At 38.2% G+C, this 16583-nt stretch overlaps 1 protein-coding gene across 1 annotated transcript in view; it reads left to right on the top strand.

Annotated features, from left to right (window-relative positions):
• LOC102795324 (transient receptor potential cation channel subfamily M member 4-like) overlaps positions 1–16583 on the top strand; it is a 31657-nt gene that overhangs the window by 9300 nt on the left and 5774 nt on the right. Inside the window, exons 4-21 of the mRNA XM_087845439.1 lie at positions 311–497; positions 1920–2089; positions 3655–3832; positions 3988–4052; positions 4155–4394; positions 8736–8838; positions 8929–9050; positions 9234–9512; positions 9635–9736; positions 9852–9980; positions 10807–10936; positions 13191–13336; positions 14585–14697; positions 14783–14899; positions 15019–15062; positions 15204–15436; positions 15817–15932; positions 16232–16364. Coding sequence (XP_087701565.1) covers positions 311–497; positions 1920–2089; positions 3655–3832; positions 3988–4052; positions 4155–4394; positions 8736–8838; positions 8929–9050; positions 9234–9512; positions 9635–9736; positions 9852–9980; positions 10807–10936; positions 13191–13336; positions 14585–14697; positions 14783–14899; positions 15019–15062; positions 15204–15436; positions 15817–15932; positions 16232–16364 — 2607 coding nt within the window. The remainder of the gene's footprint in view (positions 1–310; positions 498–1919; positions 2090–3654; positions 3833–3987; positions 4053–4154; positions 4395–8735; positions 8839–8928; positions 9051–9233; positions 9513–9634; positions 9737–9851; positions 9981–10806; positions 10937–13190; positions 13337–14584; positions 14698–14782; positions 14900–15018; positions 15063–15203; positions 15437–15816; positions 15933–16231; positions 16365–16583) is intronic.

Here is a 16583-nt window from a genome sequence, read left to right on the forward strand (position 1 = left end):
TTTTCCTGACCTTCAACCTGCTACTAAACAAACAAAGTCAGTACCAGAGTAAAGAACAAGCCACTCCTTAACATATTGAGGAAAGTTCCTGTAAAACCTTTAACACAGACTCTCCCATAGTTTTCCTGACAGTAAAAATTGGTCTGGGCTCTAATGGGTTAAGGGTCATTTTCATTTTCAAAGTTTTAATCACAATTTAAAGGTTGAAACAACCAAAGCGTCATTTTAGCTTTAATACTAGATCCCAATTCATTACTTTCCAAGCCTCTTTGTGTTGTTGACATGTAATTGTTTCTTTGTCTGATCTTAGTTCCTGCGCCTGTCATGGAGCACTGAGCCTTCGGTGGTGTACAACATACTGACAGCCCAGTCAATATGGGGTCTTCCTAGACCCAACCTGGTTGTTTCTGTTGTGGGTGGAGAGAGCAGGACACAGGTGAAGACCTGGGTACGGGAGGTTCTCAGACAGGGACTGGTGAAAGCATCACAAAGCACAGGTAAAAACTTTACGCATCTGTCACCCTGTCAGTGCCTCATCTATAATGATCACAGTGTGCTTGGAATTTCTGTGAGATGGTTGCTGAAATATTTTATTGTTGGTTAGCAGATGCTATCGTCATTTCCAGATGGTTCCCTTTACTATATAAAAAATGTCTAAAAGAATGCCTTGTCTTAACTTTGTTTAGTTTCTAGATTTATAAAGCTGTAAAGGAAAAAAAAAGCAGATTCTGTTCACCTGGACATATGTTTTTCAGCTATGAAAATATAGCTGAAACATTTCCTTACCTGGATAACTGAGCATGCATCAAGATATGTAAGTCATGTTAATGCAATCACATATCAATGATGTCTAAACCCCATCTTGCAGTCATCTTTGTAGAAGATATTATACATCCTGCAACACACCTGGGATGTCAGGTATCGCTGTTAAGGACTATGGAGATGCTGTGATCGTAAATAAAGCAGTTTCCCATTCAAGACACCAGGATGGAAGTAGTATTGTTTACTCAATGGATTATACTATAAGCTCTAAAAAAAAAAAAGCATACTGTACTACTAGTCTGGTCCTAATGTTTGTACTGAAATGGCAATTTTCTCTTTGACTACTGATCTCCTGTCACTTGTTCTTCTTTCAAAACAAGTACAAGAAGCAATGAAAAAATTGTTCACACAAATATGCAAGTTGCTACATGGCTCACACTAAGTAAACATGATTATTGGATAAGATCCAGGACAGGGCGTAGCAGTGAGAAAGCAAACGTGTTGCTTTTGTACTTACACTCGCCATTAAAACACGCTGCATATAAAAAAAATTTTTATGCATCTTTTTGGTTTTTCTAGTATTTCTAGTGCTCTTAATTCTTTGACAGATAAACACACAGACCGAAACTCAGACTGCAGCCAAACTTAACACAGTGACTGGGGAGACATAGGGAACATGGCGACAAGAGTGACATGACATGTGGAGACAAGTTAAACTAAAGGCAAAGGAACAAAACCTAAGAATTAAATAAAAAAATTAAAATGCCAATACGTAAACACTGCGTCACCAGACTCATGACCCTGACTGTGTTTTAGTGAAAATGATAAAAAAATAATATGATACAGTTTCACAGCTTAATACATTATTTTTGTTTGATTTTTAAGCCTATTCAAAGAAATGTAACAGATAATAATAAATAAATAATAAATAATAGGTATGAAGTTGTGCAAAATGTAAATAACCCCAGTTATGGACAACATATTAGCTAATGGTATCACATATAGAGATATGAGATTTGCAAATTATTGTTAATTATTATTCAGGTGTTATTTTACACAGCTTTTTAACATTTCGGAATTATTTAGTGGCATGGCACAGTAAGCTACTTAGTATACAGGTTGAACCAGGAAATTTACCATCTACCTGTTTCCCCCAGGTGCATGGATCTTAACTACAGGTCTGCGTGAAGGTGTTGGCAGGTGTGTTGGACAGGCAGTGAGAGATCATGCAGCTGCAGCATCTTCAGTCTCCCTCAACAAGGTGGTAGCGTTGGGCATTGCTCCGTGGGGCATTGTGAAAAAACGAGAGCAGCTGGTCAACCCTCAGGTAGTACAGACATTTACACGTTTAAATGTGTGTTCACCTTTATTTTGCAAAAAGCTCACTTAAAGATTTGATTTACATTTCTCATTTTAATTGATTTTTTAATTGCTTATAAGTAGTATAATATACGTCCCAAATTTAAGATAAGTAAGACATTGTCTTGATACATGCTCAATCATCCCATCCCAAAAAGTTGATTCTGTTCATCTGGAAGTAAGGCTTTCAGCGGGAGAAACATTACGTCACTCATCCAACTGTCTTCTTCAGTCTTAGATGACTGCAGGTTTTCCCAACCTTATAAACAGTACACGTGCATAATGACTGAAACTAGCACCACTGAAGAGCAATAGTCTACAAGGTAAGTTCCTTGAATACAACCACTGATCAATGACCATTGATCAATGCCCATAACTACAATTCCAGTACACTATATTACTCTGTTTGTGTTGGGGGACCCGATCGTTGCAGTGGACCAATTGTTGGCAGTGTGTTTTGTGTATAAAAGCCATGGAGATGCGGTGTTTAGAGAAAATGCATTTCAACTGTCTCACTAAGGGTTTTCACTTAGACAGCAGTTGTCCTTCTTCTTTGCTGGACCAGCTGGAACTTTCTTTAGGTGCCTTTCCAGCTTTGACAAATGTCCAGCTGGGATAAACACATTTACTCAGGGCCTTCTTGATATGATATTCTTGTGATTCCCTGTCAGCCTACCCAAAACTAGGAAGGGACCTAAAGAAAGCTCCAGCCAATCCAGGTGAGAAGAAGGACAACTGCCGCCTGAGCAAAAACCCTTAGTGATTCTGTATGTGTCAGGAGTATTGGAAGAGTTGAAACGCATTTTCTCTCAACACTGTGTCTCTGTAGCTTTAATAGCCCAAAAAATGATGCGCCAAAAACTGATCCACCCCAAGAGTCGGGTCCTGACGCAAACAGAGTAATAAAGTGGATGCTGTTAAGTGTCAGCAGGATTGCCATGATTTATACATCAGGGAAACCAAACAGCCTCTGGCTAAAGGGAATGGCACAACACAGAAGAGCTACCTCGCCAGGCCAAGACTCTGCAGTCTATTTAAACCTACAGGCCAATGCTGTGATTGGAGCCATTCCCCAACTCTCTCTAGATGGTACTCATGGTCATTGATTAATGGTCATTGATCAGTGCTAATGACAAGATGCATATTAATGATCAAGAAACTGACCCAATGTTTATTCAGTGGTGTTAGTATCAGCCATTATGCAAATGTACTGTTTATGATGTTGGGAAAACCTGCCGTCAGCTGAGACTGAAGGAGTCAGCTGGATTTGCAACGAAGTGTTTCTCCCACTGAAAATGCTACGTCCAGATGAACAGAATCAACGTTTTGGGTTAGTAAGATTATGTGAATTTTATCATTGAGAGCTCAAAGTAAGGCAAATCTATACTATACTGGTAGTCTTGGGACCAGGCTGTATTTGTATCTCCTATTAAAACACACAAAAAAGATCCAAAGGCTTCAGGCTTCCATTACACTGTAAAAAATTATCTTAATCAAAGAAAAACTGTAATAACAGTTTTTCTTCTTTTGTAGGGAAGCTTTCCTGCAAAGTACTATGTCCAAAACATTTCCCGGGACTCCTGCTACCTGGACAACAACTACCAGGCCTTCCTGCTGGTGGATGATGGTAGTGTGGGCCGCAGAGGAGGAGAAACAGATTTCAGAGCCAGACTGGAGGAATACATTTCCCAGCAGCGCACAGGGATATGGGGTGAGAGATGGTACCATACTATGAGTACAATATTTCATTAAGATTTATAAGATTTTTATTGAGCTTAAGTTAAGTTAAATTTACTTGTGCTTATGTTAGTAAAAACATTTTTATCAAGATTGAAACGTGTTAAAATTTGTTGTATCTCTTTAAAGGAAGTGGCAGCATTGACATCCCTGTCCTTTGTATGCTGATATCAGGGGAAGCAGACATGCTGAAGGTACAGTCTCTGCTTTATGTGTTGATTATCACAAAAATCTTGTGACTTAGCATTTAAATTGTGGAAATGTTTCTTTTTGATTGTTTTTGTAATGTCTGTCAGAGAATGGATCTCTCTCTGAAAAACTTTATCCCCTGGCTGGTTGTGGCTGGCTCAGGGGGCTTGGCTGATTTCCTGAGTGATGTCTTGGAGAACCTGTCTTCAGCTCCAGCTGTGCCGTCCTCTGGTGAAGGCAACAGTGAGGCTCTTAAAGCTCCCAAGGTGGATCTTAAAGACAGAGTGGCAGAACGGTTTAAGAAGCATTTTCCTTCAGAAACAGAGACTGACAAACTAGTTGAACAGGTGAGTGCTGACAACAGAAACATTGCATTGGCTTTTCGTCTGGAGAAGAGTTGGGGGAAAGACTTTCTTGAAACTCCAGGCTGTTATTTGGTTCAGCATAGTGAAAAGAAAAAGCTAACTCACTCACAAGCTGTGATTATGGGTGTTATTATAGAACCAAAGCATACATGTATGGCGTTATTTTTGTGCCACTATTCTGAGCGCACGTAAAAAAAATTTGCAGTTGCAAGTGTTGCATTTTGAGGAGAAATTTATTTTGAACGAAGAAAAGCTAAATTTGAGTGAACAAACTTCATTGCTGCGTGCAAAAAATGTATTTCAGTGTTTGCTATTATCCATACACACACACAATAGCAGCCCCTCTCGCTCAGTTTTTGCATTGGTGCTCGCTCGCAATGTGTTGCTCGCACTCTCAACATTTCTGCCCGTGCGCGCTCAACTCTTTCTCTACACCGTTATATCTGTGCCACAAAACCAACCAATCACATACTTGGATGCAAAAAAATCTGATTGGCTGTTCTGGTCTCCAATCAGCTCAAAGTGACAAAATGCAATATCCCAGAATCCATTTCGTCCAAAACTCAAACGAGGCAGTGGCAGAGGAACATAGAGTGGCGGCGTTTGAAATATTACTCTTTCTGGGTCACAAAATAAACTTTAAAGATATTATCATGCGAGAATGGTGCTGTGTAAACTTCAAATATCTGCTCGATTTATCAAGACATCACATATTTGCATAAGTGCTCTAATGTTTTTGAAGATGCCTGTTACCCACCAGGACTGGCCATTGGGCATTTGCCCGGTGGGCCGATGGTGATTTTTCATTTTTATGTTTGTTTGTTTGTTTTTGTAACGGTATAAACAATGAAAGGTGGTGGATTAGCCAATTGGTCATGATCAACTCTGGGCTGGACCAATTACAATACATCTGTATTGAGGGGAAAAGGAACGTGATTCGTCCTGTACTTCAGCTAGAATTAAAAGGAAACACAAAGCTGGAGTTATTCTGTCTTTGCTGCACAGCTGCCTCTTCTCTCATTCTCTCTCCTCTCTCTCCTGTTGCTACTTCAATCATGAAACTGATCAATGATCAGCTGATTGTCTCTCTTGTTTGTTTATCGCCCACTTTGCGCCAGAAAGAGGAAACCAGCGGATGTTGCGCTAAACAACAGCAGCACGTTCAAGCTTGATCAGCTATTGTTACAATTTATTTAATATTACTTTCTAGTATCAGCTGATGTTTGCTGGAGCCACAGCTGTAAAAGCTGCTGCTCATGATGTCGGTTTGGATATGAGGTGAGAGGGAAACATGAAGGTGATACAAATCATACATATACCAACAAGACAGTGTACATCACTGTCACAACAGCGTTTGTTTTAGTTCAAAGGCTTTATGGTTTTTCCTATAATACCTGGTGGTGTAGTCTGTGATCTTTTGTCAGTTCAGCCTTATATATTATGTTTAACCCAAGTGACCACCCGGTCAGCTGGTGGGTAACAGGCATAATATTTGTGCTTCTACCCATTTCTTTACACTCTGAGAGAAAAATGGGAAATACTGCTATTAATATTCGCCTTAACTAAGATGAGCGGTTCTGTGTGGACCGTTCTTTACTTATCAGGTGTTGGCACCCTGTTCCAGGACGTATGTAGTTTAAAGAATCGCTGATTTTAGCAATAAGCTGTGAGGCTGAAAACTCAGACTTTCATGTACAAGAACAGCTGACCAGACTGAACATACTCAGAGTTTATTGAACTAAGTTAAGCGCATGCATGAGATTACACAGAAATTACTGATGGATATTTGTTATTCAGTCAACAACATACTGTGGAGTAGATCTACCCTCAAGTTTGTTTCTTAGTAAACAAAAAACTGTTTGCTACAGTTTATGATCAGACAATAATAATACTAACAACAACAACAGCAACGGCAACAGAAACAACAAAGGCAATAATAATAGTGATAAAAAATTTGGTTATTCAAGACTGAACTGCTTAAAGACCATCCATCCATCCATCCATCCATCCATCCATCCATTTTCTTCCGCTTATCCGGGGCTGGGTCGCGGGGGCAGCAGCCCAATAGAGAAGCCCAGACCTCCCTCTTCCCAGCCACCTCCTCCAGCTCATCCGGGGGGACACCAAGGCGTTCCCAGGCCAGCCGATAGATATAATCTCTCCAGCGTGTCCTGGGTCTGCCCCAGGGCCTCCTCCCCTCCTCGTTAATGTTGCAAATATAAGCATTTATATTCTGATCTTATGTTAGCCTTCACTGATAGATTGTGATTTCATGACATTCACCTTTCACATTTAACTAAAAAAAGACCAAAGAAAAGAAAAATGCAGGGCAGCTTTCCAAGTCTTTAATGAAGTTTTATAATAAAACGGAAACACATTATAAATGTATCAGAATGTAACATTTTAAACAGTGTTGGTCAAGTTACTTGAAAAAAGTAATCAGTAATTAATTACTGATTACTTCCCCAAAAAAGTAATCCCGTTACTTTACTGATTACTTATTTTCAAAAGTAATTAATTACTTAGTTACTTAGTTACTTAGTTACTTTTTAAAAACATGATTTACAACCTGAATAGGTGATAAAGCAATAGATCTTTCAGCCCAATTCTACTTTTTCTACATAATCCATCATACAAAATGTAATCAAATGGAAAAGTCTCTTTTTAAAACTTGTTTTGTTAGTTTTAATCTTTTAACTTTATGCATCAAGCAAAATTTTAATTATATGCACCATTCTCTGACTTGAAGAAATTAGTTTAACATTTAAACCTATTTTCTGCACATTCCAGCACATAAATATATATATATATATATATATATATATATATATATATATATATATATATATATTTTTTTTTTTTTTTTTTTTTTTTTTTGAAATTTATTTATTTTTTTGTGTTTACACTCACTCTTTCAGATGCAAGTAAAACACAGCAGAAAATAAATAAAGTCAAAGACTAGCGGTCCTTTTGCTCTATTTTCACCTGTAAAGCAGGAGTAGAGTAGGCGGAGGTTTATCCTGGTGCAGGTGTGCCGCAGCGGTCAGTGGAAGGATACCGCAGTTTCTCTGTGAGTTTGTCATTACGTCGTAGCTACTCGGAGCTTGCTTGGAAGTTTAGGGGGTTTTTTCGCTGTAAAAAGAAGTTTTCTTCCCACGCACAGCGGACACTAATGTTTTTGTCACTTTTTACGGAATCAAACTCAAAGTAAGGTCAGTACTTCCACGCTTTAAACGCTGCACGCTCATACTCTCTCCCGCACTCGATATATTATCCATTGTTGATCTGCACACAGCTGTTGTCATGAACATCACACTCGCTTACGTCACTGTCATGAGACATTCTCGCAAGAAAATCACGGTTTTAGTAACGCAGTAACGCAGCGTTCCTACGGGAAAGTAACGGTAATCTAATTACCGTTTTTGCAATAGTAATCCCTTACTTTACTCGTTACTTGAAAAAAGTAATCGGATTACAGTAACGCGTTACAAGTAACGCGTTACTGCCCATCTCTGATTTTAAATAAGGAATAGGTATACAGATCATGTAGGGACACAATAAGCCACTATAAACAGATCCGTCTGTGATGGTTCTCAGTCGTCCAGGTCATCGTAGTTTAAGGGGCTTGGAAAGAAAAGCGTCTGGACTTCTTTGAGTTGCTTGAAGACCTTTCACCTCTCATCCGAGAAGCTTCTTCAGTTCTAGGGTCAAATGGTGGAGAGTCCCAGATTTAAACCCAGTGGGAGTTTCCACCCAAAGAGGGAAAAGGACTCCCTAATGATCCTCTACCTAATCACATGAGCCGAGGTGTGAAAACGGGTGTGGGTCACAATCAGCCAGGGTTTCTGGTGAGCTCATTGTGAAACCTAGCCCCACCCTATCATGTGATTTTCTGAGGTAGGATGGCCCAGGATGTAAGTGAGCATTAAGGTGTCTTTGAAGGGGCAGTCCCACAGAGTTTAAATCTGGGACTCTCGATTATTTGACCCTAGAACTCAAGCTTCTTGGATGAGAGGTGAAAGGTCTTCAAGCAAGTTAAAGAAGTCCAGTCCAGATCTAGATGTAATAAGGTGGGAACTGAACAAAGCCGAAGTGGATCTGGTCGGGTCATAAACTGCACTTAACAGTTTTTTATTTAATAAGAAGTTGAATTTGGGAAGATTAACTCCAGAATCTTTTGCTTTAACTATCACAGGTCCATAGTAAACTGTGTTTGACCTGTTTCTTGCAGTTTAATAAAAGTCTTTTCTTTAATCTTTTTCTAAAACATTTTGTGATCATGTCTCTGTCATTCCTGTTCCCTTTTCCATCTTCTGTCTCCAGGCTTTGAGCATTTACCAGAACAGACATTTGATTACAGTCTACCACGGAGAGCACGAGAGTCCAAATGACTTTGACACAGTCCTGCTTAAAACACTCGTGGGAGGTATGTAAGTAGGCTGTAATTTGGCAAAAGAGTCATAACATTAACTTTTAATCCATATTTTAATTTTTATGTTATGTTTGTGTTTTCCAGCAAGTAAGCAACAATCATCAGCTGAGGCCAATCCTTATACTGATGAGCTGAAACTAGCAGTAACGTGGAACAGGGTTGACATTGCCAAGACTGAACTCTTTAATGGAGACATCCAGTGGAAGGTGAGGAGGGAAAAAGACATCACGCAGATGTTGCACTGAAAGAAGAATTCATACATAACATTACATTATACAGTCTATTTGAACATCTATGAATGAAAGTCTGTTTAATTCTGATTTTTAGAGAAATATTTGGCATAATATTGACCTGTCTTAAAACATGATCTCCTTCCTCCAATTAAACAGTATGAAGATTTGGAGGACTCAATGACAGATGCGCTGATCAACGACAAGCCCCAGTTTGTTCGGCTTTTCATTGAGAATGGTTTGAACATCCTGGAGTACCTAACTTATGGCAGGCTGGAAACCCTCTATCGCTCTGTGCCAGATGGGAGCTTACTATATCAGCTGCTACAGCGCTGCCTAGCAGAGCGGCTGGCAATAGTGGAGCAACAGAATTCAACCTCAAAAGTGGCGACAGATAACAATCAGAGCAGACCAGTGAAGGAGGTCACCCTTTTTGAAGTGAGTTTTGTAATCAAAGATATTCTGTCCTTTTTCATTAATTAGGCTTAAATAGATTCATTACAAATGTGAAGAAAACCTGACACTGTTGTGCTTATTGTCCCACCCACGTGTTTCCTCAGGTGTCGGAGGTCCTGGAGCAGTTAATGGGTGATGTCTGCCAGCCTTTCTACTACAAAGCTTTGGGCTTACAGTTTACTTCATCCAAAAGGACATCTCTGAAGGTACTCTGAACTTTTCAGAATATGCACACAGAGTGTACTTGTGGTTATAGGATTTCTTTTTTTTTTTTTAAATTGTTGACGTGATAATAAGCATTCTTTTCTTCATTCATCAAAGCGTGCCAGTAAGGTTCTGCGTGGACGTTGCATGTATCAGGACCTGCCCTGCCCTCATCCCTGGCCTTCACTCTTCCTCTGGGCTGTACTGCAAAACCGCAGTGAGATGGCCCTTTATTTCTGGGAGATGGTAAAAGCTCTGAGACAAACTGCAAAAAGTATTTTACTTGTGTTCAGCTGGTTTGAAATTCCCAATAATCAAACTACAGCTTGTTTCTGCATTGTTATTAGTTAAGGAGTGGTGCTTTTCCAGAAGAAAAAAAAATTAAATTAAATTAAATTAAATTAAATTAAATTTAAAAAAATCATCTTATACTGATTTATATACTACAGAGTCCTCGGTGTATGAATGGATGAACAGATATTTTTTTGAATAAAATCATCAATTTTCAGGTGAAATGAAGTGACACTGGACATTTGTGAGGATGAGGCGCAGCTAGGTGCTCATGGTAACATGTGAAAGTTGTTGGAGTCAGTTAATTACAATATATTTTATGATGTAAGCGTTGATTACGTTAAATGTATATCATAATTTTAAATCTTAATCTATAAGTAAATTATTACTATATAACAATCAAATTCAATTGTGATTGTGCATTTTAACATGCTACATTTAAGCACTTACATTTAATTACAGCAAGCCCAGGGCTTTAAGTAGGATTTAAGTGGGCTTCTACTTAAAGTTTCTATCCAGCTTGCAGTAAATAAAAAGCAGCAACTGAACTAAAAATATAAGATACTTTTATATAGTACCTTTAAGTGAATTGCAAGTATCACCAGCTTAGACTTCATGCAGCAAGTAAATATGTTAATGGCTGTCTGTGTCTGCATTACCACTCAGACTACTTCAAAAGAAAGAACTGAGATAACGAAACAGACAATATTAGATACAATGAATTAACTGTTTGCACCTGTTTCTTTGCAGAAAGTACATAATTTCCTGCTTTCCTTTCCAGGCAGGTGAGCCAGTCCTGAGTGCTCTTGGTGGCTGTAAAATACTCAGAGACTTGTCCAAACTTGACGAAGAAACTGAAACCAAACTCTCCATGAAAGAACTGGCCCAGAAGTTTGAGAACCTGGCTCATGGTGTGATTATTTATTATCTAGTTTTGTAATAGTTTTATTACATGTCCTTTGAATTTTTCTTTTAACATCTGTTGTAACACAATTGTAGCAAAACCTATCTACCTCTTTACACAGCAGTAACGAATAATTTAATTGCAGTCTTCCCGAATGAGCTGTAACTAAGATTAAGGATAAAATTCCTCCACTGTTGTCTTCTTTAACCCAGAGGTACTCCCACAGAGGTTAATTATCTTGTCAATGGTTTTACATTCCTAGGAAAGGGCATCTCAAAACTCTTACTATTCATTATTGAAGAAAATAAGACCAACTCCTGATTTCTTTTCAGCACTGTAGCCAGACTGACAAAGCGTCACAGCTCTGTTAGCAAAGTACTCCTTAAGCTTTACAGGAATACGTACAAATTAAAATTATCTCATTTTAAGCATTAGAGAAAAAAAATTAAAGGTTCATAAACATCTCACAGACATCAATATCTGTGTTAAATGCTACAGATATTTATGTAGACGTTTTATCTTCAGTTATTCCTTTATTATGTATTCATTAGACCCCATTCTTACAAGAGTTCAACCATTAGTCAAAGTCAAAGTAAACTTTATTGTCATCTCTGCTATATGCAGTGCAGTTCCATTCAGTGCAAAAAACAACAATAAATACAAGAAGAATAAGAAATAAATATATAAAATAAATATACACTTTAAAATTAGGGTAAAAATGATCAATAACAGTCTAAGTTTACAATTTAAAGTTGAATGATTCAAAGTGACCTTGAAGTGGTTTAAAGTGACCAACATGGGCATGATTCCTGAGAGTGGGATTCTCCAATGAGCAGCATCTGCATTAATTCATTCTTTGATGTTAAATAGGATTATCCCATTTCTATTAATTGTCTATGTACCACAAGCCTTTAAGGTGACAGTAATTAAATGATTGTTCTAATAGTCATGACTTGACGCAGCTAATTGTTGGACAACACCAACCTTCCTATTATCTCAAAAATGATTGAAAGGGTAATTGTAAAACACTCATTTGCAAAGCAATACTTTGTTTAAAGATAAGTTGTTCTATCCATCTGCTGGTGCAGAGCCCCAGTTGCCTCGGGACCGCGGCCACCGACCACACATGCTTTGCCTAGGAGCTTGGAAAGAGAAGCATCTGGACTTTTTAAAGTTTCTTGAAGGCGTTTCACCTCTCGTCCAAGAAGCTTTTTCAGTTTTAAGAACAATTGGTTAAGGCCCAGCCCTTCTGGGAGTGTCCCTAAGAGGGAAGAGACAGTGAATGGGGGAAGCTCTATGTCAGTAGTATTACCAGACAAGGATTTTATTGTCTCAAAAAATGAAAGGGGTTTGGAGATCATTTCAAGGCTCCACAAGAACATGCTCAGCTTTGGCTTTTCTAATGGCGACTGAGCCTGTATTGCACAGCTGCCTGAAAAGCAGCTAATGTATGTATGCAGTATGCAGGTTAGTTATCCTGGCCTTTGCCAATGACACATTTCACTCACAGAGTAGCTTAACTAGATCAGGAGAAAACGAGCAGAAATATTTTTTCATGTCTCGTTTGCAATCATCCATGTCTTGTTCTTGAGAATTCAAATCTTTCTGACTGATTTTCACTGATATCCAGATGATACCCAGCTTTATCAATCCATGAAGCCAGATGACACTGTAATTGATTTCAGGAATGGCTTAGAAACAAAAAGACTTGGATGATGCCTAATTTCCTGCAACTAAATTCAGGCAAAAGAGAGGTTATTGTTCTCGGCCCTAAAAATCTTGGTGTCTAACCAGCTCCTTAGTCTGAATGGCGTTGCCGGGGCCTCCAGTGACACGTGACAGTCTTTTTTTTACCAGCATATTAGACAAATATGCAGGACTAATTTCTTGCATTTGCACAGTATCTCTAAAATTAGAAAAATATTTTCTGAAAAACAGATACTGAAAAACTAGTTCATGCATTTATTACCTCTATGTTGGGCTATTGTAATTCATTATTATTAAGTTGTCCTAAAAACCTTTCAGATGAGTACTAACCAGGGACTAGAGAAAGAGAGGCCATGCCTCTCATATTAGGTTCTTCATTGGCTGCCTGTTAAATCCAGAGTTAAATCCCTCTCCTCACATGCTTGAAAAGTGCTTGCTCACAGGGAGTTGCAAATTGAGGTTTACCATACAACACAAAGCACCTTTAGGTGACTTGTAAACTGACACTATAGAAATAAACTTGAATGTCATGTCTTTTGTCCACGTTACCTCAGATATCTTCAGCTCTTGCTATCGGAGTAATGAACACCGTTCCTTCACCCTGCTAATTAGGAAGTCTCCTGTCTGGGGTCACAGCACCTGTCTTCAGATGGGTGTGAGTGCTGACGCTCGGCTTTTCTTCAGTAATGATGGCGTACAGGTGTGTTCGATTTTTAACCTCTTTCATTTGTGATTTTTCTCCCCCTGTCCTGCACGGCAGTTTAGCGATCAGAACTGTTGTCTGAAGGCCAAAAAATGGCAAACAATTTTCACAAGTCAAACATGTTGGCATTTGCTATGGGTGACCGGAAAGAAAAGAGAAAGAAAGTGAAGATTGGAAGAGGGTTAACAGAAAGAGAGGGAGAGAAAAATAGATGAGAAGAAGAGGGATAGAGAGGGAAAGAAAGAGAAAGAAAAAAACCCCTCTGCTTTTGCACCTGTTGGAATAAAAAACAGCAGAGAAACCATAGCAACAACCAACATGTGCATGAAAAAAGTTACAGAGCAGCTTACAGTACTAATGATATAAAATATATTTAGAGGCAGCAGCCCAAGATAGTGTGTGTCCGTGAGCACCTGTGATCACACCTGTGTGTATGAACGCGCTTGTGTTCATAAGTGTCTTAACGCATTTTGAATCATCCAGGTAAGGAAATCCCAAAAGTTGATTCTATTCATTTAGTTGTAGCGTTTTCAGTGGGAGAAATATTTTGTCACTCATCTAATTGACTTCTTCCAAAACTGGCACCACTGACTGACAGTGTATCATCAGGTCATCATCACTTTCATGATCATTGATATGCAAATTGTCATGACCGTTTACCAACAACCACTGATCAAAAGACCACTGATTAATGGCCATGAGTACAGAGTTCACCCACAGAGAGTTGGGGAATGGCCGCAATCACAGCAGTCCTCCTCTATCCCTGGTCCTCTGTAACGTTTTTAACCTAATATGCTGTTTTTTTTGCCGCCAAGACTGACGTCATCTACAGGATTTTCCTTTCTCATCCCAGCCCCATTAATGTAATTTCCAATAGTACATGGGCATTCAATATTTATTTTAAACATATAAATGACATATGTTAATAAACATAAAAACGCTATCCAAAAAAGCTATCATATTTGCATGAAAAAATATTGAACATTTTCTGTTTATTAACGCTTACTTATTTAGGTCATTGTATACAATGACCATAGATTTGATTGTATACAATCAAATCTATAAATATACACTATCATTGAATGAGACCATGTAATACACAACAGTACAATCATTTGAATTATAAATGAATTCAGTACAAAGTAAAAATGACATGATGCTTCAAAAAAATAACACATCTTAACTTCATGTTGTGCCAGTGAGCTGCTGTTGATGGATAAGGACTTATTTTCTGTCTTCTTCCAGTCTCTGCTCTCCCAGATCTGGTGGGGTGATATGAAGAGCAAAACAGAGGTCTGGAAGCTCCTGCTCACTTTCTTCTGCCCCATCCTCTGCTACACCGATCTCATCTTTTTCAGGTAAAATTCTCTTTTTTTTTCAGATGAAAGGCTTGGAATTTTATTTGGTATTTTTTAAACCTTTACTTCATATTTTACCTCATAGAAAACAAGATAATCAGTTGGAAGAGGAGGAGGGAATTCCTAATGAGGATGGGCCAGACCAGGACACTAACAGTCTCTATGGGACCACCGTCTTCTCTTTCGCTGACATCAAACACCAGTAATATTTCTACTTGCACTCTTCAGTGTTAATCTGTAGAACATCAGTTTGTTGTCTTTATGTTATTGATTTCCATTAGCTAAAGTCTAACAATTAAATCAATTTTATTTTTCTTACAGCAGTGACGTTGACTCAGAAGTTCACAGGAGTGGTACTATTAAAGGTGAGTCCTGTTTAAAGAGTCATCTTTGAATAAGTGTTGTCACTCACTACAAGAAGAAAGTCTGACTAAAGAAATGATTCTTGTCACCACATGCTGTCATTTTACTCACCTTCCAATCTGTATTTATAATCTTTGATACAGGTGTACCTTACCGACCACCACAGCGTCCATTCATAGTGTCACGCTGGTGTCAGTTCTGGTTTGCACCGGTCACCTCTTTTCTGGGCAACGTCCTGATGTACTTCCTGTTTCTCTTGTTTTTCGCCTACGTGCTGTTGGCTGATTTCAAGCCCCCACCACCTTCAGGTCCAGGTGCTGCTGAGTGTGTGTTGTACTTCTGGGTATTCACCCTCGTTTGTGAGGAGATACGACAGGTGAGTGAAGAGAGACATCTTACTTAGAACTTTATATCCAGACAATTTTGATAGCTATACAAAATGTAAAGGGAAGAATTGAAAACAATAACTGAACTATTGCCAAAGTGTTATTGCAATACTGTGGTTAACATGCTCCTGTGTCACAAAAAAATTATTAGATTTTAATGTTTGTTACTGATTTCATATAACTTAACAAATGCACTGAAGATTAAAAGAAATCACATAAATTCAAATCTTATTCCTGTTGGATTTTTACTTGGTCTTTAAAAAGATAACAGCACATAGAGAGCGGTTTTCTGTATTTGGATACATGTCACCTGTTCATAGCTTGGTATAGCTTTTTTCTACTTGTTTTAACTTTTATCTTCTTCTTCAAGACAATTTTTTTGGGGACGATGACTTGGCGTCAAAGGTTTAGACTTTACATTAAGGATGTGTGGAATAAATGTGACCTCGCTGCCATCAGCCTGTTCATTTTAGGACTAATCTGCAGGTATGGACAAGAAATAAATAAAAAAAAATGTTAATACTGGATTATTGAAAAAAAAAACTTTCCACAATGTTATTTTTTAATGAAGCTTTGTCATTGCAAATTGTAACATTTGTATAAGTGCTGTCCTTAGTTTGTGTCTATGGATGTAACGTGGTATAAGTAATTTCCTTTCATCTTCCCCCTGAACTTTTCGTCACTTAAATTTAAAATATTTTCTCCTTTAAAATTTTTCTTTACAGGTTTGCCACCAGGTGGTGCTGCTACCTTACTGATTCAGCTTAACTGTGCTTGTGTTACAGGATGTTCCACTTGTCACATGAATTTGGCCGGGATATGCTTTGTTTGGACTACATGGTCTTCACCCTTCGCCTCATTCACATTTTTGCCATTCACAAGCAGTTGGGGCCAAAAATCATCATTGTAGGAAAGATGGTGAGAAAGTTACCATCAGTTTATGGGGCGCCGTTTGTAAAGTGAAACATGCTGAAATTAACGGCAAGATTTTTCTACATTTAGCTCAGAACCTTACAAAAACATGTTTTTTCGAGTAATTTTTTTCAACATTTCCTAAAATATTTGTAACTTTTCATATTTAAAACACAATTTAAAATATTAAATCTAAATGTTAAATATTAAATCTAAATATTATAT

Source organism: Neolamprologus brichardi, chromosome 8, assembly GCF_056152115.1.
Source record: "Neolamprologus brichardi isolate AB-2024 chromosome 8, ASM5615211v1, whole genome shotgun sequence".
NCBI lineage: Eukaryota > Metazoa > Chordata > Actinopteri > Cichliformes > Cichlidae > Neolamprologus > Neolamprologus brichardi.